Source organism: Leucopleurus acutus (assembly GCF_964270905.1).
Source record: "Leucopleurus acutus genome assembly, chromosome: 16".
NCBI classification, from domain to species: domain Eukaryota; kingdom Metazoa; phylum Chordata; class Mammalia; order Artiodactyla; family Delphinidae; genus Leucopleurus; species Leucopleurus acutus.
In genome coordinates, this window is record NC_139158.1 from 58,086,734 (window position 1) to 58,114,054 (window position 27,321).

The 27,321-nt window shown below is 47.4% G+C and overlaps 1 protein-coding gene across 1 annotated transcript; it reads left to right on the forward strand.

Moving 5' to 3' along the window:
• Positions 1 to 4,192: 4,192 nt before the first annotated feature.
• On the forward strand, positions 4,193 to 15,071 carry DDRGK1 (DDRGK domain containing 1). The gene is made up of 9 exons (XM_082858292.1): positions 4,193 to 4,355; positions 5,573 to 5,779; positions 6,985 to 7,097; positions 7,326 to 7,427; positions 10,553 to 10,675; positions 11,007 to 11,045; positions 13,654 to 13,710; positions 14,240 to 14,288; positions 14,619 to 15,071. The coding sequence occupies exons 1-9, from the start codon at positions 4,265 to 4,267 to the stop codon at positions 14,783 to 14,785; spliced, it is 948 nt and encodes a 315-aa protein (XP_082714418.1). The 5' UTR covers positions 4,193 to 4,264; the 3' UTR covers positions 14,786 to 15,071.
• The last annotated feature ends 12,250 nt before the right edge of the window (positions 15,072 to 27,321 follow it).

A 27,321-nucleotide genomic window follows, 5' to 3' on the forward strand; every position in this document is an offset into this window, starting at 1 on the left:
GGACGATTCGCCTTAACCGCGGGCACTCTAAAGCTGTCTCTGGAAACTGTTTCCTTCTGGACAAGGGCCCCCAAACCTGGGTCTTTATCCTGACCTCACCTTCAGCCTCGCTTCCTTAGCTCCTCCTTGCTTGCCAGCTCTGACTATAATCTTAAACTTGGCATAGCCTAAATCTAGCCCGGTCTTTTCCCCTATCTTCCAGATTTGCGACTTCAGCATTTCGACTCCCTTATTACCTCATCCCTCCAGTCCTTTAAGTCCATCATCCCTTCTCAGCCATATCTTTTCATCCCTAACACAGCAAAGAGTAGAAAGTGCCCCAGCAGACCCACCTGTGCGATAGGCCTTGACCCACTGCTGACACCCACACTGGGCAATTCAGCTGTCTCCCTCCTTCATGGACTCAGCAACCAAAGGTTAACAGTAAGGGCAGATTCAGGGCCAGCTCTACTCCTGGTGAGGCAACTCCTGTCAGTGGAGTGTCATCGGAAGTCTGGAGGACTGTCAATGCCTGTATGAGTTATTTTCGTTAATGTTAAAGACTTCTAATAATCTGGATGATTTTTTTTTTTTAGATCCCAGAATTTGTCCTCGGGGTGGGGGGGTGGAAATCCCATTGCTCAATGACTTTACCATAGCGGGAGTATTGCATAGGCCAGAAGCCCTCACTGTGTCCTAAGGCAGGTCTGAAGTTTCCCATTCTACCATGTGATCCCTTTCTACCATGTGATTTGCAAGGCTCCTTGGAGTTGGCCTGAGAAGTAGTGGGTTACATCAGGAAGTGGTTGCCTTCCCTCTAGGTCATTTGTCTTCCTAATTCATGAAGTCATGGTGAATCTTCAGGGAGGTGGAGGGGCAGAAGAGGTTCCGGTCAGCAAAGCCGACCTCCTGACTGTTGAAAGCTTCAGCTACAGGGTTATTAAGCATGGAGTATTGGAAATGAGTATTCACTTTAGATAGACCTCACTCTAAATCTGAAGGTCTTGGGGAATTCCCTGGCTGTCCAGTGATTAGGACTCTGTGCTTTCACTGCCGAAGACCCGGCTTCAGTCCCTGGTCAGGGAACTAAGATCCCACAAGCCAATAAATAAATAGTAAATAGATAAATAAATCTGAAGGTCTTGGAGCCCAAGAGCTTGGCAGGGTGGGGGGGAGGGGAGGAAGGAGATGTGTGAATACCTAAAATTGTATGCAGAAGTTTCTGTATGTGTGATCTTTAGTTAGGATCCTTGGTTGCAAGTAACAGAAATCCTCTTAGGCAACAACAAAACAAAAAAGAAATGTATCGATTGCTTCACTTAACTGGTGAGCCAACGTAAATAGTTTCTTAGTTTCTCTGAGCAGAAAGGAAGGGGACTGCATTATTCATTCATTAAGTAGCCTATGCCAGAATTAAAATGTAAATTTTTTTTAATTATTATTTTTTTAATTTTTGGCTGGGGTTGGGTCTTCATTGCTGCATGCAGTCTTTCTCTAGTTGCGGCGAACGGGGGCTACTCCAGTGTAGTGCGTGGGCTTCTCATTGCGATGGCTTTTCTTTGTTGTGGAGCATGGGCTCTAGGTGCGTTGGCTTCAGCAGTTGTGGCACATGGGCCCAGTAGTTGTGGCTAGCGGGCTCTAGAGCACAGCTCAGTAGTCGTGGCGCACGGGCTTAGTTGCTCCACAGCATGTGGGATCTTCCCGGACCAGGGCTCGAAGCCATGTCCCCTGAATTGGCAGGCGGATTCTTAACCACTGCGCCACCAGGGAAGTCCCTAAAATGTAAATTTTTATTTCCTTTAGCAAGGAATATGACAGAAGATCTCTTTGGAATTGCACTTCCGTCGTTGTGGAGGAAACCAAGTTAAGCAAAGAAGGACAATTCTTGCCCTCGAAGGAGATTGTCAGGTCCTATCAATTCTGCCTCTGAAATAGTTCTTGAATCAGTCCCCTCCTCACCAGTCCAATGCTACTGTCATGAATCCAGCCTTGTTCTGTTCTTACCTGGACCAGGGCAGCAGCTGTCTCACTGTTGTTCTCCCTGCCATCTTCCACCCCACTCAGTCTGCCCACAAACCTTAAGCAACATGCTTAGGGTCCAGGACCCTGACAATCGGAGAACTCCAAATGAAAGCTGTGAAAGTGATATAATCTGAGGCAGCAAGGAAGTTATATCTATTGACAGTTTCTTGTTTCACCCTTCCAAACAACTTTCTGTGCACATGCAAATTACACACAAAAATGTATCAAGTCTTAATTTTTACTTTTTAACAATATTTTTTATTATGGAAAATTTCAAACTTGCACAAAAATGTCAAACTTACAAAAAAAAAATGCAGTATAATGAGCCCCTATATAACCACTGGCCAGCTTTAACGATTATCAACATTTATATGTTTTAAAAGCACTGTCCTGCCCTTTTTGCTTGTTTATAAATTATGAACTATTTCAGAATTACAGAAAATCATAAATGCTCAAGTTCCCACCATTCCAATTTAACATACGTTAAAGTGTTAACATGTGTCCATATTTTTTCAAATCCTCCCCTATACACACATCATGGGTCCTGGGATCTTTATGTCATCATACACACAAAATCTTCATACTACTGTAATAGCAAATTCCTAGTAGTTTAATTGTTCTTTGCTTTTTAAAAAATCTTGAGTTTACATCCTGTCCCTAGGTTTTTTTTTACACAACTTTATTGAGGTAGAATTTGTCCCCAGTTTTTTGTTTGTTGGTTTTTTTTTTTTTTTTTGGCTGCACCACGTGGCATGTGGGATTTTAGTTCCCAGACCAGGGATCGAACCCGCGCCCTCTGCATTGGAAGTGCTGAGTCTTAACTACTGCCAGGGAAGTCCCAGTTTTGTTTTTCTTTTTTAACAGTGTCAAGAATTAAAAGAAAATTTAAATTCCCTGTGAGTATTTAATTTCCTAGTGCTCACTATGGAAAACTGGATCAATAATTCTTGTACGACCCAATAAGTTACTTTAAAATTGCAAGTCTGAGTACAAAAGTATATTACAATTTATTTTTTTTTTAAGATTTGGTCTCTACTTTTATTTATTTATTTATTTTTGCGGTACGCGGGCCTCTCACGGTCGTGGCCTCTCCCGCTGTGGAGCGCAGGCTCCGGACGCGCAGGCTCAGCGGCCATGGTTCACGGGCCCAGCCGCTCCGCAGCACGTGGGATCCTCCCGGACCGGGGCACGAACCCATGTCCCCTGCATCGGCAGGCAGATTCTCAACCACTGCGCCACCAGGGACGCCCTGGTCTCTACTTTTAATGAGATCAGATGTCACAGATATAGGCAAAGCTCTGCTGTTAATGCCATCCAACTTCTTCCCTCCCCAAAGGTAACTGCTATTCTGAAGTTGGTATGTATCATTCCCAAGCATCTTTTTTACTTTTTCTGCATATGTGTGCTTCCATAAACACTGTGGTATTATTTAGTGCTTTTAAAACATACATAAATGTCACGCTGCACATAATCATTTGCAATAATTTCCACTTAACTTTTTTTACTCCCCCAGAATTCATTTTAAAGTTAAAAATTAGGGCCTCTCATTTGCAGCAACACGGATGCAACTAGAGATTATCATACTAAGTGAAGTAAGTCAGAAAGAGAAAGCCAAATACCATATATCTCTTATATGTGGAATCTAATATATGACAAGTGAGCCTATCTATGAAACAGAAACAGACTCACAGACATATAGAACAGACCTGTGGTTGTCAAGGGGGAGGGGTTGGGGGAGGGATGGAGTGGGAGGTTAGGGTTAGCAGATGTAAGCTATTATTGATATATATGGAATAGATAAACAAGCTCCTACCTTCTGTGTTCCTATAGCACAGAGAACTATATTCAGTATCCTATGATAAACCATAATGGAAAAGAATATTAAAAAAAAAAAAAAGTAGGTAATTCCCTGGCAGCCCAGTTGTTAGGACTCTGCTTTTACTGCCAAGGGCACAGGTTCAATCCCTGGCTGGGGAACTAAGATCCTGCAAGTTGCGCAGCAAGGCCAAAAAAAAAAAAAGGATATATATGTATAGCTGAATCACTTTGCTATACAGCTAATTCATTCATTCATTCATTGCTGTACAGCATATTGAGAAAAAAATTAGGGCCTCTAAATTAAGTGTGCGGCCTGGGCGGGGCCCAGTGGTGGGCGGAGCCTAGAATGGGAAACGGGAGGGGCCGCATGGGCGTTAGGCGGGGTCTGGGAGATCCCGGGCCTCAGGCTGGACGCGCTGGCTGGTTCCATCTGGAAGCCGTTGTCATGGTGGCCCCGGTGGTGTACTTGGTGGCGGCGGCTCTGCTTGTCGGCCTTATCCTCTTCCTGACTCGCAGCCGGAGCCGGGTGGTAGCAGGTAGGAGATGTCGCCACGCCATGGCCGGTGGTGCCGCGCGTTCTCTGACTCCGGAGCCTCTGTAGGCCGTCGAGCCGCGACTCCTGCGCATGCGCCGGCTTGCCTGGCTGGGCTGAAGAGATAGCCGCGCCTTTCGCGGCAGGCAGGCTGCGCGCAGGCGCATACGTGCGCGAAGGGGGATCAGCGGGGAGCCGCAGAGCAGGATTGCGGCTCGGGGACAGAGTAGCAGGGTACCTACGCCTTTCTCCTGGCCCCCAAAGAAAGCCTTGCCTCATCTCTCCCCTCACCCCTTGGCACTGCAGAAGGGCCAGGCCCTGACGGGCACTCACATCCCTCATCCGGGCAGCCCTTCTCTGCGCCAGTTGGGGGATCCACAGGGGTTTCCCATCCCTCCCAGGCTGGCTCCAGAGCAGCTGACAGGAGGGGGAACCTAAGTTTTCTACCTACCCACGAGCTGAACAGAGCATGAGGTGGCTCCAGGAAGCTCTCCTTCACTCTCAAGGAGAATACCCATGTGGCCATGCACCTTCCTCCTTGTTTTGCACCCCGCCCGGAAGTCCATGTCATCCTCCAGGGCACAGAACAGATACACCTGTCATCCTCCATCCTGCCCCCCTCCCCATGATTTCTTATCAGGATATGGGTTTGTGTATATGTCTCTTCCCCTCCTTGGACCCACAAGCTACTTAAGAGCATCTGTGGGGGTGGGGGCGGGCACAGAGAAGCTGAGGTAAGGCAAATAGCCAACAAATCTTCCTGAGAGGAGAGACCCAGCCCTCGGGTGTGCTCTCTGATTGGGGTGCCAGATAAAACCATGGCAGGTGGTGTTAGGCAACAGATAAATGCAGTCCTGCCGTGGGCATTCAGATGAGGTCTGGAGAGGTCAAGGTGGGCTTCCTAGAGGAGGTAGAGCTTCAGCTCCATCTTGCAGGGTGGTAGTTTCCTGACAGGTCACCTGGAAAAGTGGGTCCTTGGGAGGAAAGAGAGAAGCAGCACAGGTGGGAGGGATGGGGTGATCTTGCTGCATAGGACCAAGGTCTTAGTTTAGGTTATGAAGGCCTCCACAGTCAGGCTGAGAAATTGGGACTTTGTGCTGTGGGCAGCGGGAGCCTGGAGGAAGTTGAGCAGAGGAGGGTGAGGCTTCCAGGACGCTGTTCCCCCTGCCATGAGGTGGTTTGGGCTGCCGGACAGAATCATGGTTCTTCTCTTCCCTACAGCTGTCCAAGAGCCTTTGCACAATGAGGAGGAGGCAGTAGTAGCAGGCCGAGTGGCCCAGCCTCAGCCCCTGGAGCCCGAGGAGCAGAGAACTGGGGGCAGGCCCCGGCGCCGCAGGGACCTGGGCAGCCGCCTGCAGGCCCAGCGTCGAGCCCAGCGGGTGGCCTGGGCAGAAGTAGCTGAGAATGAGGGGGAGGCCGTCATCCCAGGTGAGAGGGGCCCAGCCTGGTGGAGAAAGGGCCTGGGTTAGAGGGTGAGAGGACCCTCAAAGCTGGGCAGAAGAGTGGGGTGTGAAGCCATAGTGTGGGAGGGATATCTGGGAGCCATAGGATACAGTTAGGGGAGACTTAGGATCCAGCCTTTGCTTCCGGGGACTAGCAGCTCTGGATCCTGATCCCTATTCCATTGAGCCAACCCCCTCTTCCTTCATTTTGGCTCTCAGTGTCCAAACAGGAGGGCAGGAGTCTTCTTTTATTTATTTGTTTATTTTTGTCTGCACTGGGTCTTCATTGCTGCGTGCGGGCTTTCTGTAGTTGCGGCGAGCGGGGGCTACTCTTCGTTGCGGTGCTCGGGCTCATTGTGGTGGCTTCTCTTGTTGCAGAACAAGGGCTCTAGGCACATGGGCTTCAGTAGTGGCGGCACGTGGGCTCAGTAGTTGTGACTCATGGGCTCTAGAGTGCAGGCTCAGTAGTTGTGGCACACGGGTGTAGTTGCTCCGAATGTGTGGGATCTTCCCAGACCAGGGATCTAACCTGTGTTCCCTGCATTGGCAGACGGATTCTTAACCACTGCACCACCAGGGAAGTCCAAGGGCAGGAGTCTTTAGATTGACCTAGAGAGTTCTTCAGTCCACTCCTTTTTTTATTATTATTATTTTTTTGCGGTACGCGGGCCTCTCACTGTTGTGGCCTCTCCTGTTGCGGAGCACAGGCTCCGGACGCGCAGGCTCAGCGGCCATGGCTCACGGGCCCAGCCGCTCCGGGGCATGTGGGATCTTCTCGGACCGGGGCACGAACCCGTGTCCCCTGCATCGGCAGGCGGACTTTCAACCACTGCACCACCAGGGAAGCCCAGTCCACTCCTTCTATTCCAGCACTCTCCTTGTGTGGGTACACTCATTTCCTGAGGGCTTAACCCTTGGGTTAGAGTGCTTTCTTTATGGCTATGCAGATCTTAAGTTATCATCTGTTTTCTTGCCCCATGGTTCCCTCCCTCCTCCCCCACACCTAACACACACACCCCCAGATGAATATCTGCGTCGCAGGGGCCTCTAGAGGGCAGAGCTGGGCTAGTGGTATTTGCAAGTGAGTGGAAGGAGACCCCCCATAAGGAGAGGTACAAGGGGTAGGGTGGATCCATCATCATCAGTCCTCCATGGCCAGGACCTGAAGTGTCTTTCTCTGACCATACTCAGCCCAAGAGGAAGAAGACATCGAGAAGCCAGTGGAAACTCACCTGTTAGGGAAAATTGGAGCTAAGAAACTGCGGAAGCTGGAGGAGAAACAAGCACGAAAAGCCCAGCGTGAGGCAAGCAGGAGGGATGGGGTGCAGCTCTGAGAAGTGGGAAAGAGTCTTCTAAATGGCAGACCCTCCCCTCGAGGCTCTTTGCATGCTGGGCTGGTATTTGATGCTTGCCTGTCTCTGTCTCCTGCAACGTTGGTCTGTGGCCAGGCCTTGCCTGGCCTGGCCTGTTTGGGAGGTGGGCAAACTCTAGCTGGGGGTGGAGATGTGCCCCCCATGAAGGCCTTTCTCCAGGCAGAGGAGGCTGAGCGTGAGGAGAGGAAACGCCTTGAGTCGCAGCGTGAGGCAGAGTGGAAAAAGGAGGAGGAGCGGCTTCGCTTGAAGGAGGAACAGAAGGTGAGCCAGGCCCCTGATGCTGACTTCTGACAGCTGCCCAGGCAGCCTTGATACCCATGCCGCTTCCCAACACCTCCAGCCTAGAAGAGGGGCCTTGAGCCAGGTGCAGGCCCTGGTTTATTTGGTCCCTGAGCTCTAGGCACAGCCTCTGTAAAGCTGCTGCTGAAAAGTGAGCCTGAGACTGAAATTTGTGCATGTGATTTATTGGACACACCTGAAGCATTTGAAGAACATTGAGGCAGAGTGGCTAAAGCAGGGTAAGGAAGAAGGAAAGGGGTCAGAGAGGTAAGGTGGCAGAGGGGGGGGTTCTGGATCCTAAGGGTCTTGAGGCTGTTAAAGGGCATTGTAAGAGATGGTGGATTGTATCTGTACCAGGTTCTGTTTGGGGCCTGGCACAGAGAAGATGCTCAGGGAATGGAGGCCACTGCAGTAAGGGTGGTGAATCAACCTTTGTTTGCCAGGTGCTTCCTTCCTTCTGAGAATCAGGTGCTGAAGAAAGGCAACATCACAAAGATGTGGGGTATATAGGGTGAGAGCCAGGGCTGCCCAGCTGGGAAGACCCCATAGCGTGGTGCCTTTGGCCTCTACTGGCCCTATTGTCCAGGGACACTGGATGGCAGGAAGCCTGGCTATGGGTGCTATAGTGGATGGGCTGGAACACAGCAGAGGGGAGGCATTAGTTGAGAGAGTTTTTTACCTTTCTGAATATTGAACTTAATAATGCACCTTAAATATTCTGGGACTCTTCTCCCCTGCACCCCAGATTCCCTTATTATTAACATCATGCCTTACTGTGGTATATTTCTCACAACTAATATTAATACATTATTATTAAGTGAATTTGACACATTATTGGGATTTCATTAGCTTTTCCCAAATATCCTTTTTCTTTCCCAGGGTTCCATCCAGGATACCACATTACACTTAGTTGTCATATCTCCTTAGGTTCCTCTGGCTTGTGACAGTTTCTCAGACTTTCTTTGCTTTTGATGATCTTGACAGTCTTGTGACCTGTTGGGCAAGTACTTTGTAAAATGTCTCTCTATTTGCGTTTGGCTTATGTTATTGTCACGGTTAGACTGGGGGTTATAGATTTCTGGGAGGAAGACCGGAGGTGAAGTGTCATCCTCACCACAACATAGCAAGGGTACATGTTATCAACTTGACTTATCACTAGTATGTTAACCTTGATCACCTGGCTAAGGTTATATTTGCCAGATTTCTCCACTTCCCATGCTTCTTTGGAAACAAGTCACTGCACAGCCCACACTTAAGGGGTAGGGAGCTATGCTCCACCTTCTTAAGAGGAGAGTATTTACATAAAGTATTTGGAATTCTTTTGTACAGATTTATCTTTTTTTCTTTATTTATTCAATTGTTTTATTTTTTTAAAGCAATTTAAAAATTTTTTTTCCTTTTTTAATTAATTTATTTTTTGGCTGCATTGGGTGTTCATTGCAGTGCACAGGCTTCTCATTGCGGTGGCTTCTCTTGTTGTGGAGCACAGGCCCTAGAGCGCACAGGCTTCAGTAGTTGCGGCACATGGGCTCAGTAGTTGTGGCTTGTGGGCTGTAGAACACAGGCTCGGTAGTTGTGGCGCGTGGGCTTAGTTGCTCCACGGCATGTGGCATCTTCCTGGACCAGGGCTCGAACCCATGTCCCCTGCATTGGCAGGCGGATTCTTAACCACTCTGCCACCAGGGACGTCCCCAATTGTTTATTTGTATCCACATGGACTTATGGATATTTATTTGAACTTTGTATTATAATCCAAATGCTATCAGGTTTTTTTTCCCCACCACGCCACGTGGCTTGTGGGATCTTAGTGCCCCAACCAGGGATTGAACCTGGGCCCTCAGCAGTGAAAGTGCGAAGTCCTAACCACTGGGCCACCAGGGAAGTCCCATCCAGTGCTATCTTATTTACTTTTTTGCTTAGATTGTTCCAGCTTTGGCCACTGGGAGCTCTTTTAGTTGGCTCCTGTGTACCTTTGACATACCCTTATTGTTTAGTTTTTTTAAAGTAGTTTCTTACTCTTGACACTGCAAAATGCTCCAGGCTCATCTTGTATATTCCGTGTCCCAGCTTTAGCTTCATGTTTAAAATAGATTGTTCTGAGAATTCTGGAAAATGGGTTGATTTGGGGCGAGACTGTTGCAGTAGGTTGTGCTGGTGATAGAATGACATGGGTGGATCAAGTTTTCCAGAAGTTAAAGAAAGAAGTGGTAGATGGGGCCTCATTTCTGACCAGGGCATCTGGCCAGATGGTTGTGTGATTCACTGAGCCAGGGGCCCAGGAGGAGTACCAGATGTGTGGGGAGTAGATCACAGGGTCTTTCTGGGACATAATCAATTTGAGGTGCCTGTGAGACAGCCCAGTGGGTGTGCCACTTGGGCAGTCGTGCGTTTGCAAGGAGAGATTTGGGTGGGGATACAACTGTGGCAGCCACTGGCAAGGACATATTGTTGATGCTGTGGGCATGGTGAGGTGGCCCAGAGAGTGAAGGAGAAAGAAGGGACAGGGCTGAGTGATGGAGGAGGCGGGAAGAATGGCCCAAGGAACAGGAGGAAATCCAGGAGAGGGTAGGGTCTGGATGCCAAAGGAGGGAAGAAAGGATGGTTGGCTCTGCCCCAGACCACTGAGAAGACAGGGGTATGAGGCCTGATGGTTGTCCTTTGGCTTTTGTGGTTGGAGGACATGGGTGAGACCTTAGCAGGACTTGTTTTGGTAGAGCTGAGTATGCAGAAGCCAGATTGGAGTGGGCTGGAGGGATGGCTGATTGGTGGGAAAGGGAAACTGGGTGTTTGTTCACGAAGTTTGGACGTGACAGGACAGGAAGTGGGAGGGGAGGTGACTGGAGGATATTATGGGGGAGTTCATGGCAGGATTTTCAGGGAAAGGGGAGCTGAGCAGCATTCATCTGGGAGGTGATGGAACTGATTGAGAAGAGGGATCCTGCTGTTCAGCTTAGGGGCCAGAGGTATCAAGGTCTTAAAGGAGCTCTGTCCCTGAGAAAGGGCTGGTCTGGATGCTCTGCTGCCCTGTGGGGGCAGCAGAGACCAGAACAGGATAGGGTGGGCACTTACCCCAAAATATCTGACTCTTGCCTCTTCTGTGTACACAGGAGGAGGAGGAGAGGAAAGCCCGGGAGGAGCAGGCCCAGCGGGAGCATGAAGAGTATCTGAAACTGAAGGAGGCCTTCGTGGTGGAGGAAGAGGGTGTGGGCGAGACCATGACTGAGGAACAGGTGGGCCCACCGCCCCTAGGAAACCCCTCCCTGTGCCCAAAAAGATGAGCCACCCCGTCCCAGACACCCCGCTGCTCCCCTCTTGCCTCCCCAGTCAGACAGTGAGAGGCGGGTGGGCATCAGGATCAGCAGGCTCTAGCGGCTGAGACCTTGTCTTTGGGAGAAGTGGCACCTCGATCCCCACACCACAGGAGGCTCTACTGCTTACGCAGGTGGTTGGACAGGCACACAGGCATGGCAGGCAGGTGGCACTCAGATGGGCAGGTGTGTAGGCATAGACCCTGTGGCCCCTGCCAGGGGGATACTCACTTTGATTTCTCTGCTCCTCTAGTCCCACAGCTTCCTGGCCGAGTTCATCAACTACATTAAGGTAAGAAGCCACAGAGCAGAACCTGGGTGTCAGCTGCCTGCTTCTTGTGTGCATGTTGGATGCATCTTCAGGGCCTGGAGGGAGTAGGCCTGAGCGGGGGCTGCAGGCGTTTCACTCAAGCTCGTGCAGGAGTGGGCAGGTGGAAAAAGAGAGGCTGAGCTTCTGGGCTCCTGGCCAGGAGAGTCCCTTCTCCTCTGACCCCAAAGGTGGAGAAGGACCTGGTCTGTGTGGGAGGTGCGAGTCTATGATCGCTTCCTCACGCTTAGGGTTTGACAGTTTCACTGCTCTTTAGACCCCATGCTCAGTGAGTCACTGTGTTTTCAAGTTTCTTCATGCGTGTTTTCTGCCAGTTCTGTCATACTGAGGCTCTACTGAGGTGAAACAAGCATCCTCTGCCATGTGTTCCCAACCAGTAACTTGGGTCTTCCAGGGGATATAGGATGATGTTTCCTTTGGAACCTGGGACAGGGCAGCAGGTGTGCCCCCTTCTGTCTACAGCTGTAGCGCAGGCCTCCCGGATACTGCTCCGGGTTGTGTTGCATAAGCACGTCCTGCTCTGCTTTGCTGCTAAGCAACTTCTCCTCTCCCACAAAGGATGCGATGAGGGGAGAGGTTTTCAAGTGCAGCTCAGGGGTGCAGAGGCGGCTGAGGGAAGGAATGCAGAGGGAGCGGAGGTGGTGGTGGGAGTGGTAACCAGGGGCGCCAAGGAGCCGGGGGCTTGCTAACCCTCCCCCACCTCTCCCAGAAGAGAGCAGGGTTTAGACACTTCCCAGCTGGCGAGGGGCTAGGCTCACAGCTGGGGGCCAGGGCTCCCGAGAGGGAGAAGGCTCCCTCAGACTGCCGCCATTCCCCTCTGATGGAGCCCATTCTCCACCCTGGCACACTTGATTGAGGGCTACAACCCAGGGAAGGGTATCTCACACTTTCCTGCTGCTGTTTGGAGCTCACTGTCCCCACCTACCCAGTGGGCAGCAATGTAGTCCTGAGTCTCTCCTCCAGGAAGCCCTCCTTCATCAGCTTCAGGTCCCCCTCTCCAAGGCAGAGGCCTGAGAAAAGGTACCCAGGGCAGTGCCAGCCCTCGCTCTCAGCACCTCTCTGGAGGGGCCATTTTCTGGGGGTTCTCCAAACTGTTTTGGAGTTTAGAAGTCTCTCCAGCCTGTGCTAGCTGATTCTCCCAGAGCTGCTGTCTGCAGGGAGAAGGAGAACTTCCAAAATTCAGCCTGCCCACCTTCCTCTTGGCTCCAAGGGGATGGGCTCTTTCGTCTTAGGGTTTCAGAACTGGAGGGACATTTCTGTGAGCAGCAGTTATGTGCACAGGCATAGCTTGCTCTTGTTACTCCACTCTTCTTTCTGATTGAGGCTGGGTTGGTTGGTTTGTTTTTCCAAACATATTTTTGGCCCCAGCAGCCCCTCAGGCCAGGTTTTCAGGGAACACCTGGGGGACTCCATATTCTCACTCTGAGCTGTCGCTCGGAGCCCAGCACCCACTCCCTGCTTTGTAGGTAGAGGCTGGCTGGCCAGGTCACCTTGTGCTTGCCCACACTCTGGCGCAACTGCCACTCACTTGCCTCCCTGCTTACATATTCGGTTTGGCATTTCAAACAGTCACATGCCATCTGCAGCTGGGGTGGTATCACCGTGTCACTCCTACCCCAGCTCATTTGCTATGGAAGATTCACAGAAACGCAAAAGACTGCCTTCTCTCAAGTCATATGCTGTCTGTTTGCGGGGGAGGAGGGGGCAGGTGCATGCGTAGGATCCAGCAGTGGACCCTCAGCTGCATCCCTGGGAACTAACCTTTCTCCTGAGGATGTGAGGGAGGCACGTGGCACATGGCTGTGTGTGGAAAGCACTGAGCAGTGTTATCAACAGTTATGTTAAGGGGGGGCTCATACGGTGTGAAGAGGATGGGTAAAAAGAAGTATGGGCGTGTCAGGGTTGTGGTACTCTCCAGGCCAGGGAGCATTGAGCAAAGGCGAGGCAAGAATGAGCTTCTACCGAGGCCCTGGCTTATTGGGGCCTTTTATCTGCTCTGTTCTTCTCCACGTTCTTACATTCCTCCTGGCGGGGCTGTGAGCTATGTCTTTTTCAACATTGCTTCCCCAGCACCTTCTCAGTACCTTGTCCTGGCAGGTTCTCAGCAAATACAAGTTCTAGAAAAAGTTTTTTTAAATAGCTTTTGGTGACTGTCACCACCCCCCCCCTTCATCTCTATGGTGCTTCCCCTTCCAACCTGCCCAAGATGTTAGAAAGATACGTCTGATTGCAGAGGAGAAGGTGGCAGCTGTGCTTGGTTCTCCACTTGTGAGTCTTTCTCAGGGTTGTCTTCAGTCCAGGAGCCTGTGGGGCAGGTGGTAGTTTGGGGCAGATCTCTGCCCACAAGCAAGGGAATGAGAGAGGTTATGAATGTGTGTGTCTCTCCATATGGGTAGTTGGGAGAGTGCGTGAGTAGTGTGTGAAGGGAGCAAGGCTCTCCCATAGGAATCTGCACAGTGCTTATCCAGCCACCCAGAGCAGATCGGATCAGAATGCCAACTTCAGAGGGTTCCAGTGCTGAGAAGGATTTGCCCAAGCTTAGCCTCACTCCCTTTCCTCCTTTTGTTTGTAGCAGTCCAAGGTCGTGCTCTTGGAAGACCTGGCTTCCCAGGTGGGCCTGCGGACTCAGGTAAGCCCTACAAGGTGGCCTGTTACATGGAGTATGGCCATGGGGTCTGTGTGGCTGTAAGAGAGGGCCTGCCCTAAAGATGGAAAGTCTTGATGCCCCTTCCACCCTGCCCGCAACCAAGAATGAGTAGCGTGTAGGAATCTCTTGGCACCCCGGGAATCCTGCCTTTCTAACTAGTTGGAAAACAGGCAGGGAGAAAAAAGAAAAATGTCTAAACCCCATCACTCTTAACAGCCCAAATCCAGTTACCTTGACAGCTGTCTTACAACAGTCTATACCAGCCTTCTCGGCCAAATGTCACCAACGGTTCTCCCCTGGTTGGAAGAGAGACTCTCTCAGGGGTCCTGCAGGGTCCCAGGACCAGAGCCCTTTCTCTCTGGGTCCCTCCAAAGGAGAAACATGGAGTCACATTGCAGGGTGGCCATGAGAAGGAGAGGAGGAGATTTGGCTGTGGTGGGAGGGAGGTTGCGAGTGCCTTTTCTGGGGATGGCAGCACCCATCTCTGCTCTGAGAACTGTTCTCCTCATAGGACACCATAAACCGCATCCAGGACCTGCTGACTGAGGGAACTCTTACAGGTGAGAGGATAAGAATCAGTCATTACGGGCCCTGGCCTTGGGGAGTATCTAGCCATGTGGGGCTGCAGGGACTTATTGCAGAGGTAGGATGACCACCCCGGGTTGGGGGAGCAGTGTACTGAGGAGGGGGATGCAGTTACAAGGAGGACATGCTAAGGCCTGGGGATGACTTTGAGTGATGAGGACAGGCAAGGAAGCCTGATTTGACTCACCTAGTCAAGATTGGATACAGCCAGGAAAGGCCAAGTAGACAGGCAGGAGGGGTGGGTGGGTGGGCATCCTCAGGTCAGGTGGGGAGAGCTCAGCCCCACAACCTGCATGTCCCCACAGGTGTGATTGACGACCGGGGCAAGTTCATCTACATAACCCCGGAGGAACTGGCTGCCATGGCTAACTTCATCCGACAGCGGGGCCGGGTATCCATCACCGAGCTTGCCCAGGCCAGCAACTCCCTCATCGCCTGGGGCCGGGAGCCCCCTGCCCAGGTCCCAGCCTGACCTAGCCCTTCCCTCTTGGACTCAGAGCTGGCATGGTCTAGCTGGCTATACATCTTTATCCCTCCCTTCCATCCTGGGGCAGTGATGGAGTGTGGCCAGGCAGTTATAGATTAAAGGTCTATGAGCACTGGTGAGCTTGGTGTGGCTTGGTGTGGCAGAAGGGGTGCTAGGTGAGCAGGTGAAAATCTCAGCCTCAGAATATATCTTGGGAGTGGGGGTGGGGTCCTTTGGAGGCAGATACAAGTTCTGTTCTTATCAAGCATGCATTCCTCCATTCATTCAATAAAAAGCGTTTACCCTGTTCCTTTGTGTCCTGCAAGCCCAGCCCCCAAGGCCTGGATGAGGTCTTACTCCTCCTCCCCTACTTTACCAGAGCCAAAGTGGGAATCCTCTTGGGCCACATCTCCCTGAACTGAGGAAGGAGTTCTCACCATGAGAGCCCTTAGGAAGAAGAGTTAATGAGAAGTGCCAAGGATAGAGTCCTAGGGAACATCAGCCTTAAGAGGGACGGAAGGGAGGTCAGGGAGGAGAGAGGCTGGGCCAGCTGCTTGTGGGACAGGGAGAAGAAAGGGGAAGACCCGTGTGAGCTGGATAGATGTGCAGTGGAGGGACATTGCTTCATATAGTACCTCACGTGAATTCAGCTCTACATCCTTGACAAAAAGTTTGAATGGTGTGGGTGATTCTACCCACTGGTGGATGTAAGGACCATATGCTCAAGAGTGGGTTGAGATGGGAGATGTGTGTCTCCTGTAGGGTCAGCACTCTGGTTCCTGTGAGCTGTTCATGGCATGAACTTCCTGCTGTGCTGAGGGTGAGGCATCTGTTTAAATGTGTATTTTTTATGCAAGATGGCCCCTAAACACAACCACCTACTTCCTCTAGTGCCTGGTGGAGAAGGGCAGCTTTCTGTTCTGGTCTAGGAGGAAACGGTCTGTGTAGATGGTGATGGGGAGACAGGACATCAGGCTCCGATAACAGAGCCTTCCTGAGGGATTGTCAAGGGTGATTTTGACTCATTTGATGCCATAAGCATAGACTATAGAACCTAAATTCCAAATAAGGCATAACTCTGCTACTTCTATCAGCGATAGACACTTGAAGTCACCTGGAGCTGGGAAGGGCCACATGCATTGTTTGGAAGGCCATTTGGGAGCCCACAGTCTAGTAAGAAGGAAGAAATAGACATAGATAACCACAGTAAGAGATAGAAAGATAAAATTCCAAAGAGAAAAGAAGAGCTTACAGTTAGAGCAGTGGTTCTCAGCCCTGGTTGCTCGTTAGAATCACGTGGGGAGTTTACCGCAGTCTCGTGCCAGGCTGCACCCTGGACCAGTTCAATCAGAATCTCTGGGGTTGGGGTCCAGGGAACATAAGTAAGAGATTACAATGTGTAGCCGAGGTTGAGAGCCAGTGAAGGAAGTGAGGGTGGGGTGGAAAGGCAGGCTGTAAAGTTGCAAGTAATTAAAATCCCCAGTGGAAGGAGCTTCTCTGGAAGAGCAAGACAGTAGCTCCAGGTCTCTTCCATCCTTTCCCTCAACCATCCTCAGCCACTGCCATCCACGTAGCAAGATGACTATGGCAGCCCAAGCCGCCACATTCTACCTTCAGGACACTGCCCACAGGCCTGGAGTAAGAAAAGGGCACAACCCTTCCTCATATCCCAGAAGGCTTCTAAGACTCTGGGATATGAGGACTTCCTGGCAGTCCAGGACTTAGAAGGCTTCTAAGTCCCAGGGGCTTAGTGTAGAGGGGGAAAACCTATAACCCTTTGTGCATTATTTAGTAATCAATCTACTAGTCTAATAAAAGTATCAAATGAATAGTTCTTCAGATAGTAAGCGATTAACATTTTTCTAAATATGTACAAACTGTTTTAACAACTAATAAATGAAAACTTTCAGGTTTAACCACTTAGACAAATTTTCAAGTGTTTAAGCATTAATTATTACTTAAATATTTCTAAGCATTTAAACTCCCCAAATTAGTACAGTTGACCCTTGAACAACACAGTGGGTTGGGAGCGCTGGCCCTCTGCACAGGCAAATATCTGCATATAAGTTATGGCTGGCTCTCTATACGGAAGTTCCTCCCTACCTGTGATTCTGCACCTGCGGATTCAACCAACCACAGATTGTGCTGTACTGTAGTATTTACTGCTGAAAAAAATCTGCATGTAAGTGGATCCAAGCAGTTCAAACCCATGTTGCTCAAGGGTCAGCTGTATATGAAATTATTTTAAATACTTTTATACCTTAAAAAGTTGACCAGACACACATGGTATCATAGCGATTACATTCCTGATCTGTACATGTAATGCTAAAACTGATTATAAACATTTAAATACCATGGATTTCCATTTGCTTATTCACTAACTCCATTTTTATTTTTATTTTTTCCTGAGGGTACAGTTTTTACTTATCCTGGAGCACCAGGGTGGTTATTTCAGGTGGCTGAGAATATAAATGACTGAAGGATGGTGATTCAGAACCAGGGACCTATCTGAGTCCTCAACCTGTTGTGTGGCTCCTCTTTCACAGATTTCCCCCTTCCATCAGGAACTCTAGACTGATGCTTCAACCAATCAGATAAGTTTTGATTTTTGTAACCCCTAAATTACACAGTGCTTGTTGCGCTAGTTCTAGGTGCCTTATCCTCACAGCCCAGCCCAACAGGTCTATTTTGAAAGCACTTTGCTCCCAATAGAGTCCAGTGTGGTTCAGTTAGGTTCTATCACTACTTTTTTTTTTTTTTTTGGCCGCACCGCACAGCATGCAGGATCTTAGTTCCCCGACCACGGATTGAACCTGTGTACCCCTGCAGTGGAAGCACAGATTCTTAACCGCTGGACTGCCAGGAAGTCCTACAACTTTTCTTTTTAAGGCACCTTCAAGGTATATTGACAAGCAGAGGTTGGAGAGCCATATAATAAACTTGTCTTATCAAAATGGTTGTTTACAAAATTGGTCAAGAGTTGGAAAATTATTAAATACTAAGTATGAGGTAGGATGCTAAGCACCCCAGGGAATCACAGTAAACAAAACATGTCCCCATCCACAAGTGGGGGCAGGGCAATGCTATTAATGTAGCAGGGATACCACCCATCATTCAGCCAACAGGTGCACGGTCTGTAATTACAAGGTGAGGCCTTTTGGGCTGAGGAGAAGCCAGGTGTGCAGAATGTGAAGGTTTGTGCTTCACTGAGGGGCATGGAGTGTTGGGTGGAGGAAAGGAAAAGGTGGGGGCAAAGGTGAGACAGGGTGGAAAGGGAGCTTGGGACCCAGCTGAGAAGGGTGGTAAATACTGAGCCCAGAGATTTGGGCTGTATTTAGTGAAGTGTCGGGGGGATGTTTAATTAGTGTTTTAAATCACTAACTCATTTCTTAAGCCTTCTTCGCAATCTTCATATCCCACAAATCTTTATTACTCTATCACCTCCTCCCTCCACGCCCCCGTTGTACTGTTGGAGGGCACTGCAGCAAGCCTTCACAAGTGCATGCCCCAGACACCTCCAGTCCTAAGCCCTGGCCCCAAGATTGGAGACAATTATTCTACCAATGCTGTGTTTTTCAAAATTTTTTGACAGTATCTCTTACTAAGAAATCCGTTTTACATCATGTGTGTGTGCATGTATAGAGATAATGAACAGGCTAAAGTTTCACAGTAATCCTTTGCTTATCATGGTTTGATGCATGTTGATATTTGTTTCTCTATTCTTTTTTTTTTTTTTTTTGGCTGCCCCGAGCAGCCTGCGGGGTCTCAGGTCCCCAACCAGGGACCGAACCCGGGCCATGGCAGTGAAAGCGCAGAATCCCAACCACTAGACCACCAGGGAACTCCCTGTTTCTCTAACCCACTCACAGATCTCAACCTACAGTTTGAAAAACAGGGTTCTAAGGAGCCTGTTCCTTTTGTATTGACAGGGCAGTATGAGTGAAGAGTTGTGTATCATACATAACTTTTAGTAGTTAGAGAATTGTACCAAAAGCAATGTAGACTATAGTGGGGACATTGAAAAGAATTTTTTTGCTTGGTTTATTCTGACACCATATATAATTTGTGACTGGTTAATGCAGTATTTGATTACTCGTTACAGGTAAGTGTGTAAAGGAACCTCATAAGAGAACCTACCAAATACTGATACTGTAACACTAAACTTGTTTAAATATATCCCTTTATATAACCTGCTAGATTTACTCTGACCAATTTTAGTCACTTTAACTTTCTTATATGATTTTAAAATTTGACTTAAATTTCTAACATGATACAAAAAACGCATCCATAATAATAATAATTACACCAAAACTAAAACCAGTAATGTTATGACTGTATCGTAACTGAGTAACTGAGGTAAATACTTCTGTTGTTTTATTTTCCTTTATTCCTCATCAATGAGGTAAGTCAAGTCACTTTTTTGTTGAGCTAAACCTCATAGTAGCTGTGTAGACACACGCTTGATGTCTAGTTTGACAGTTGTCTTGATGCCTTTTTAGTTTGTGTGTATTGGACACATGGGAAATGTGGGCCCCCAAGGCAGGTTATAAAAGTTTCATTTAACCACCAGTGTACCTATCTGTAATGATAATGTACAGAGTTTACAGAGAAGACTTTCTGCTGGACAAATTTACCCCAGATTTTACAAAAATTAAATCTGGTAACATTTTTGGAGTTTGCAAGTTTCCATAAGATTGATTAGAGGTTTGGGCATGACCATAATTTCCATGATGCAATAATAATTTAAAATATTATTTTGCTTGGGGCTTTAAGAAGGACCAACATGCTTCACAAATAGAGGTGAGTGCATAAAACTCACCTGAGATGGCAGGTGGGGTGGTGACTTGTATTCCTTTTTACCTTGTTTCTAAATATCTTGCAGTGAGGTTTATATAATATAGGTACAGATAAGTCTGTTTGTTAGTATTATATAAACAAAGCATCAATTATGTAAAAACAGAAAAGAAAAATGTTACAGAAAAGAAAAATTCCTGGGGAACATAAAGCCATCTCTGTCTTAGGTAAAATGTGCCATTAGTAAAGAATAGTGGTAAAAAAGAGAATGTAATCTAATAATGTTTTTGTATTTTTCCTTTAAATTTTTTTTTCATGGGCTGTGTGTGTGTGTGTGTGTGTGTGTGTGTGTGTGTGTGTGTGTATGTGTGTGTGTGTGTGAACATCAGCAGTTTGTAAAACACCCCAGCATGCTTGGGTCATCAACATTTCACTTATAGTTTTATATTGGTCTAGATAACCCCCAAGACTTTTACTGGTCATTCCTAAGAATTTTTGTCCCAATTAGGGAGGTTTTTATTTCCTTTATTTATAAAGCAAGCTGGAAGAAGCTTTAGTACAAACATCCAAACTTTAGCATGGATTTAAGTGCCTGCTCCTCAATTTGGCATCTGGAGATACTGCCCAGTCATCCCAGAGAAGAAGCCCCTAATTCCCTTCTGGATAACTTGGTGAGTAGGACGCCCAAAGGATCACAACAGCCTGCTAATTTGATAGGTTTTCATTTGCATCTCTTCAATATCAGCTGAAGATGTTTACAACTGCTTATTAGCCATTTGTATTCTGTGAATGATATATTTCTATCTTTTACCCATTTATCTATAGACCCAGGGTTTTTGTGGTTTCAGTCATCATTCAGCAAATGAATGTTGAGTGTCTGCTATGTGCTTGCATTAGTTTTCTAGTGATGCTGTAACAAATTACCACAAACTTAGTGTTGTAAAACAACACAAATTTATTATCTTGTAGTTATGTAGAAGTCCAACACAGGTCTTACTGGGCTAAAATCAAGGTGGGCTATGTTTCTTTCTGGAGGCTCTTCTCCATCTTCAAGAGACCACCCATATTCCCATGGCCCCCATCCTCCATCTGCAAAGCAAGCTACGTTGTATCTCTCTAACCATACTTCCATAGTCACATCTCCCTCCCCGCCCCCCCATCCACCACCGACTTCCTCTTCCATTTTTTTTAAAAAATATTTATTTATTTGGATGTGCTGTGTCTTAGTTATGGCATGCAGGATCTTCACTGCCGTGTGCAGGATCCTTAGTTGGGGCATGTGGGATCTAGTTCCCTGACCAGGGTTCGAACCCAGGCTCCCTGCATTGAGAGTGTTGAGTCTTAGCCACTGGACCACCAGGAAAATCCCCCTCTTCCATTTTTAAGTACCCTTGTGATTACATGGAGCCCACTTGGATAATCTCCCAATTTTAAAGTTATTAGAAAACTTAATTCTATCTACATCTTAATTCTCCTTTGCCATGTAACCTAACATAGTCACGGGTCCTGGGAATTAGGACTTGGACGTCTTTGGAAGGCCATTATTCTGCTTACCAGAGTATTAAGATGGAAATACGGAATTTTAAAAAAGGATCCTGTCTACATAGGTGCTACAAGCTAGTGGGGAAGACAGGTGATTAATCAATCACACAATTTTCTTCTTTTGTCTCATTTGTCAGATTTTGGCATTAAGATTATTCTACCTTTATAAATTAGAGAGCTTTCCTTTATTTTTAATTTTATTGAAGTATAAAAAAGTTTATTTAATTTTATTGAAGTATAAAAAAGTTGATTTAAAAAAGTAGTGTTAATTTCTGCTGTACAAAGTGACTCAGTTATACATACATATTTTCTTTTTCATATACTTTTCCATGATGGTTTATCACAGGATATTGAATAGAGTTCCCTGTGCTGCACAGCAGGACCTTGTTTATTATTCCTATATATAATACTTTGCATCTGCTAATCACAAATTCCCAATCCTTCTCCTCCCCAAGCCCCCTTCCCCTTGGCAACCACAAGTCTGTTCTCTATGTCTGTGAGTCTGTTTTTGTTTTGTAGATATGTCCATGTGTGTCATATTTTAGATTCCATATAAAAATATCATATGGTATTTGTCTTTCTCTTTCTGATTTACTGAGCTTAGTATGATAATCTCTAGGTCCATAGAGCTTTTCCTCTTTTCCTATGATTTAGAATGACCTGTTTATAGATAGGTAGAACTCAGCCATAAAACAATCTAGGGCCAGTGCCATTTAAAAGGGTAGACCTTTGGGACTTCCCTGGTGGTCCAGTGGTTAAGACTCTACACTTCCACTGCAGAGGACACAGGTTCGATCCCTGGTTGGGGAATCAGATCCCACATGCCACGTGATGTGGCCCAAAAAAAAAAAAGTAGATTTTTTTTTTTGTGGTACGCGGGCCTCTCACTGCTGTGGCCTTTCCCGCTGCGGAGCACAGGCTTCAGACACGCAGGCCCAGTGGCCATGGCTCAAGGGCCCAGCCGCTCTGCGGCATGTGGGATCCTCCCGGACCGGGGCATGAACCCGCGTCCCCTGCATCAGCAGGCGGACTCCCACCCACTGCGCCACCAGGGAAGCCCCAAAAGGTAGATTTTTAACAATGATAATTCTTTTTGTAGTTATTGATCTTATTAAAAACTATAATGTTTTAATGTTTAACCATTTTTCTGTCTGGAAGCTTTAGTGCAATAAAACAAAACATTGAAAAAGAAAAGCTCATTTTGTTATAGATAAAATGATTGCATCCTAGGAACCTCTTTTATACTTCAGGCTTGCTTCCCTACCCTCCAGGTCTGTAACTTGAGTGCACTTCTTCAGCAAGACCTTCTATCTTATTCAGAATTGGGATCCCCTGCAGTCTCAACTTCTCCTTAGTACTTACCACTTTCTAATTCACTATATATTTTACTTATTGTCTCCTCCCACTAGAATGCAAACTCCATTGGGGCAGGGATTTTTGAGCAAATATTTAATATCTAATAGTCTGTCTAAATTTTCAGAGCTTACTCACCTGTTTATTCTTGCAAGCAAACTTCTTTACCTTAAAAAAATTTTTTTTTTACAAAAGTAACACATGCTTGTTTTAAAAAGTGCAAAAATTCCAAAGTGCCTAGAGTCCTCTTTTCTGTCATACTCCCTGAAATCCCACCATCTCAAGGTAGCCACTGTTAATAGTTTGGTATGTATCTTTCCAGACTTTTCTATGCGTGTACATATATATTCTTTAAAAAATAATAGAAAAATTAGAGTATAGTGTGTATACATGTGATTCTGCCACTTGCTTTTTTGGACTTGCATCGCATTGGTTGCATTGTTATTCACTTGATCAATCTTCTCTTAGCAGATTGATGTATTTAGGTTTAAAAAAACTTTTTTTTTTTTTACTATTACACCATTATGTCAATGACTGTCTTTGTACATCTGTCATATTATTTGTGGTGGTATTTCTTCCAGAAATGGAATTGTTGGGTCCGAGGATATATGCATTTCTCATTTTAATAAATTACCCAATTGTCCTCCCAAAAGGTTGAACCAATTTATACTCTCAAAAATACTTTGTGGGGCTTCCCTGGTGGCTCAGTGGTTAAGAATCCGCCTGCCAGTGCAGGGGGACACGGGTTCTATCCCTGGTCCTGGAAGATCCCACAATCCGCGGAGCAGCTAAGCCCGTGTGCCACAACTACGGAGCTCGTGCTTTAGAGCCCGTGCAGAAGCACCGCAATGAGAAGCCCACACACCGCAACAAAGAGTAGCCCCTGCTCACGGCAACTAGAGAATGCCGGCGCACAGCAATGAAGACCCAACGCAGCCAAAAAAAAAAAAACACTTTGTGACTTCCTATTTCCCTACATCCTCACCAACGTGGGTTTTTAATTCTTGTTAGCCTGATACACTCTTTTTTTTGGCTGTGCCTCGCGGCTTGCGGGATCTTAGTTCCCGGGCCCTTGGCGGTGAAAATGAGGAGTCCTAACCACTGGACTGCCAGGGAATTCCCTGTTAGTCTGATATACTCTTGTTTTAATTACTTGCTCTTCACCCCATTGGTGAGGCAGAGATTCCCTCCTTAGGGTTATGGGGATGGCCAAAAACAATACCTGACACTGAGCAGGTGAGGTTGACAGCACATATACTCACAGCCCAGGGGAGGAGAACACCACAAGCCACCCAGGGCCACACAGGTGTTGCACTCAGGAATACAGTGAACAACCAGGGACTGTGGGAGGCAGACTTTGTAGCAGCAAGAGGGTGAGTGCCCACTGGTTCCTGCAGGGGATCTGATTCGCTTGTTTGAATAAATCTGAGGGCCGGCAGAGAACTGAAACCCACTACAATACTCAGAGATAAGCAGAAACTGCACCTCATCCATTTGATAAGGAGGATTGTTTGACTAGGGCAACTTTCAGTTAGGCCATTTGAGGCCCTCTAGATTTTTGTCAAGAAAGCACAAAATACTGAATCTTAATTTCAACCATTCCTGGTTAATTATGAGGGTTCTTTGGGGTATTGATTTTTGAATGACTGTTTGGCCTCTATTATGATGATTGTTTTTCTCATTTAACACACTCATGGATTATTAAGTTCATATACAATAATATTTAATTTTATTTCCTTGATTTGTATTTAGGATTTTTTTTCCCCCTCTGAACTGATAAGTATGACTGGTTTGTAGTTCTCCTTTCTGATCCTCCTTTATTGCGAATTGTGGCTTCATAAAATGAAATATTTACCATTTTTGGTTTTCTGCGCTCTGATACAGACTTATAGGGTGAGGATTATCTGTTCACTGAAAGTTTGAGAGAATTCTTCCATTAAACCATCTGGGCCTAGAGCCTGTTTTGGACATCTTTCTTGGATAATATTTTCAACATCTTTCTTATTTTTATAATTTTATTTCCCAGAAAATTGTCCACATTATCAAGGTTTTCATATGCATTAGAACAGAGCCAGATACGGTTATTCTCTTATTTTCTTGGTGCTCTTAAGATGCAAAACCACATTCTCCGTGACATAAGAACAGAGAACTATAAAAAGAGATTAAGTTGAGATCAAGACAGAGGTGGGTAGAAAATGGCTAAAATGAAAGGAAAATAAACAGAATGAGATATTTTATTAGAGAAAACAGAGTACCTTTGACTCTGAAGAAAATTAAATCAGTGATGTTGAAAAAACAAAAACAAAAAACTTGAGATAGTGTCTCCAGGATTCAGATAAAAGGGACAAAGAGATTTCATTGACAATGGCAATCCAACGTGATAATTTTAGGGGAGAAAAATATCCTAAACAATCTGTTCATAGAATGAACAAGAAAGAACATAGAAGAAAACTTTTCTCAGTTGAAAAGAAGACCTTTTTTGTTTTTGTAAAAGTAACAGAAAAATGCCTATACTGAGAATTATACTGGCAAAATGTTTGACTTTTGAGGGTAAAGAAAAATCCCAACAAGCACCAGGTGAATTGCTTGCCTAAAAGAGACCAGCCCAGGGACTTCCCTGGTGGTCCAGCAGTTAGGGCTCCACGCTCCCAATGCAGGGGACTGAGGGCTCCATCCCTGGTCAGGGAACTAGATCCTGCATGCCGCAACTAAAAAAAGATCTGGCATGCCCCAGAGATCCTGCTTGCTGCAACTAAGACCCGCCACAGCCAAATAAATACATAAATATTAAAAATAATAATAATAAAAGAGACCAGCCCAGCTTTGTTACCTTTTTTTTTGAGCTATAATTGACATATAACATTATATTAGTTTCAGGTGTACTTGCTACCATTTTAAGAGCCAAAAGAATGGGATAAGGACAAGAGAGTCTTGATGGGGATAGTTTGAGATTCAAGAATTCTATAAATAGTCAAGCCACCATGTGTGTAAAGACAGTAGAAAGGCATTCTCACCTAGGGCAAAGACTTAGAAAAAGGTAACATCCCAGAGTTCTCCTTGAAATCACCAGTCAAGTGGGAGATGAGTCTGAATGAGGAACAGAAAAATTAGTGCATAAAAAACTGGCAGTGACATTGTTACTAATTAAACGAAGGGTTCGCAAAAGCCAAAAACGATTGAAAAAGAGGATTTTTTGACTTTAAAAAAAAAGTGTAAAAACAAAAGCTGGGTCTAGGGCTTCCCTGGTGGCGCAGTGGTTGAGAGTCCGCCTGCTGATGCAGGGGACACGGGTTCGTGCCCTGGTCCGGGAAGATCCCACATGCTGCGGAGCGGCTGCTCCCGTGAGCCATGGCCGCTGAACCTGTGCGTCCGGAGCCTGTGCTCCGCAACGGGAGAGGACACAACAGTGAGAGTCCCGCATACCGCAAAAAAAAAAAAAAAAGTTGGGTCTATCATCCTAGATTAAGTGGACAGATAAAAGTAAGTGTGAGGGCAGCAGGCCAAGAGATGGAAATTTCTCATTACACAACGAGGAACATAAAAATAAATGATTTGTCATTGACTTTAATAACTTGTGAAATATAAACTGCATTTTTATTTGATAAAGGCAACAACCAGGAGAATTAAAAACAGGCTTTCTGCATTGCAAATCACTATAGCAGATAAAAGCAAATATGGAAAAATTCAGAAAACAGGAAATAGCCAGAAATAAAAACCATAAAATAAGATGACAGATGACCAAACAAGTCATCTGTTAACAGTAGAGCTACAATGGGTTAAATGCCAGCCGGAGTGGATACGCTGCAGTTTTTAGGACAGACACTTTGTGCCTCCAGGCTCTTGCTAATTCTGAACCCTAGGCCTGGCTTTCTTGTCTACCCTGTTCAAGGCTAAGGCCTCACTTCCAGACAGACTTCTTCCTCCCGGCAGTCCTCCCGGGCCACCAGGGGCGGAATGAGCACTCTTCTCACAGACCTGGCAAGCGCGTGCGAAGCTGGTGCTCCAGATCTGAGACGAACCACCTTACTCCCTCTCACTCCGAAGGGCCGGGCATCCTGCCATGTTCGGCCCACAGGGTGAAGCAGTCAAACCCTGCTCGATTGTAATGTTATGTCTTTTTCCTTGTCAACCGCCTTTTCCCCCACGACGGTGATCCTCCGCGACAATCAAGTTTCAAACCGGTTCCGATTGCTGACGGACAGTCACGACCCGCGAAGCCTCCCCTATGCCCGCGAAGGGTCTTCCAAGCGCGTTGTCGGATCCACTCCAGACGTCTCGCCCCGCCCCCACCTTGCAGACTTGCAAGGTCTCCACGGCGTTCGCTGGGAAGTCGCGTCCCGAAGAACGGGAGCGCGAGAGGAATAGGGCTCGGGGCTTAGCTTCTAGAGCCCCTTCCCCAAGCCAGAGGGGCTCCTCCCTGTCGCCAAAGATGTGGGGTTCAAGGAGGGCGCGGTCCTACTGGATTTGTTGAAGAGGAGAGACTGGGGGCTGAGCCCAAAGGTCTTGAGGGTTAACAGGGAATAAGCAGGGGGCTCGGGGCAGACTCGCGGCGCCCTGGGGTGGGTGAAAGAGAGGGGTCCCACGCGCGGGCCTGGACGCAGCGACGAAAGGGTTAAGGCATTGGGCCCCGCCCCAGCCCCGGGATTGGCGGGTCCGGGGGGCGTGGCTGGAGGGCGTGCCCGCGTTTGCCGCAGCCGCGAGTGGGCGGGGCCCAGGCGGGGAGCGGGAGGGGCGCGGAGCGCAGCCGGGCCCGCGCCTCGCGCCCAGCCGGGCGGGCTTCTGGCTGCGCCAGCTAGCCGGGCTGGCGGCGCCCGCGCCGAAGACCCCGCACCGGACCCTGAGATAGCGAGTAA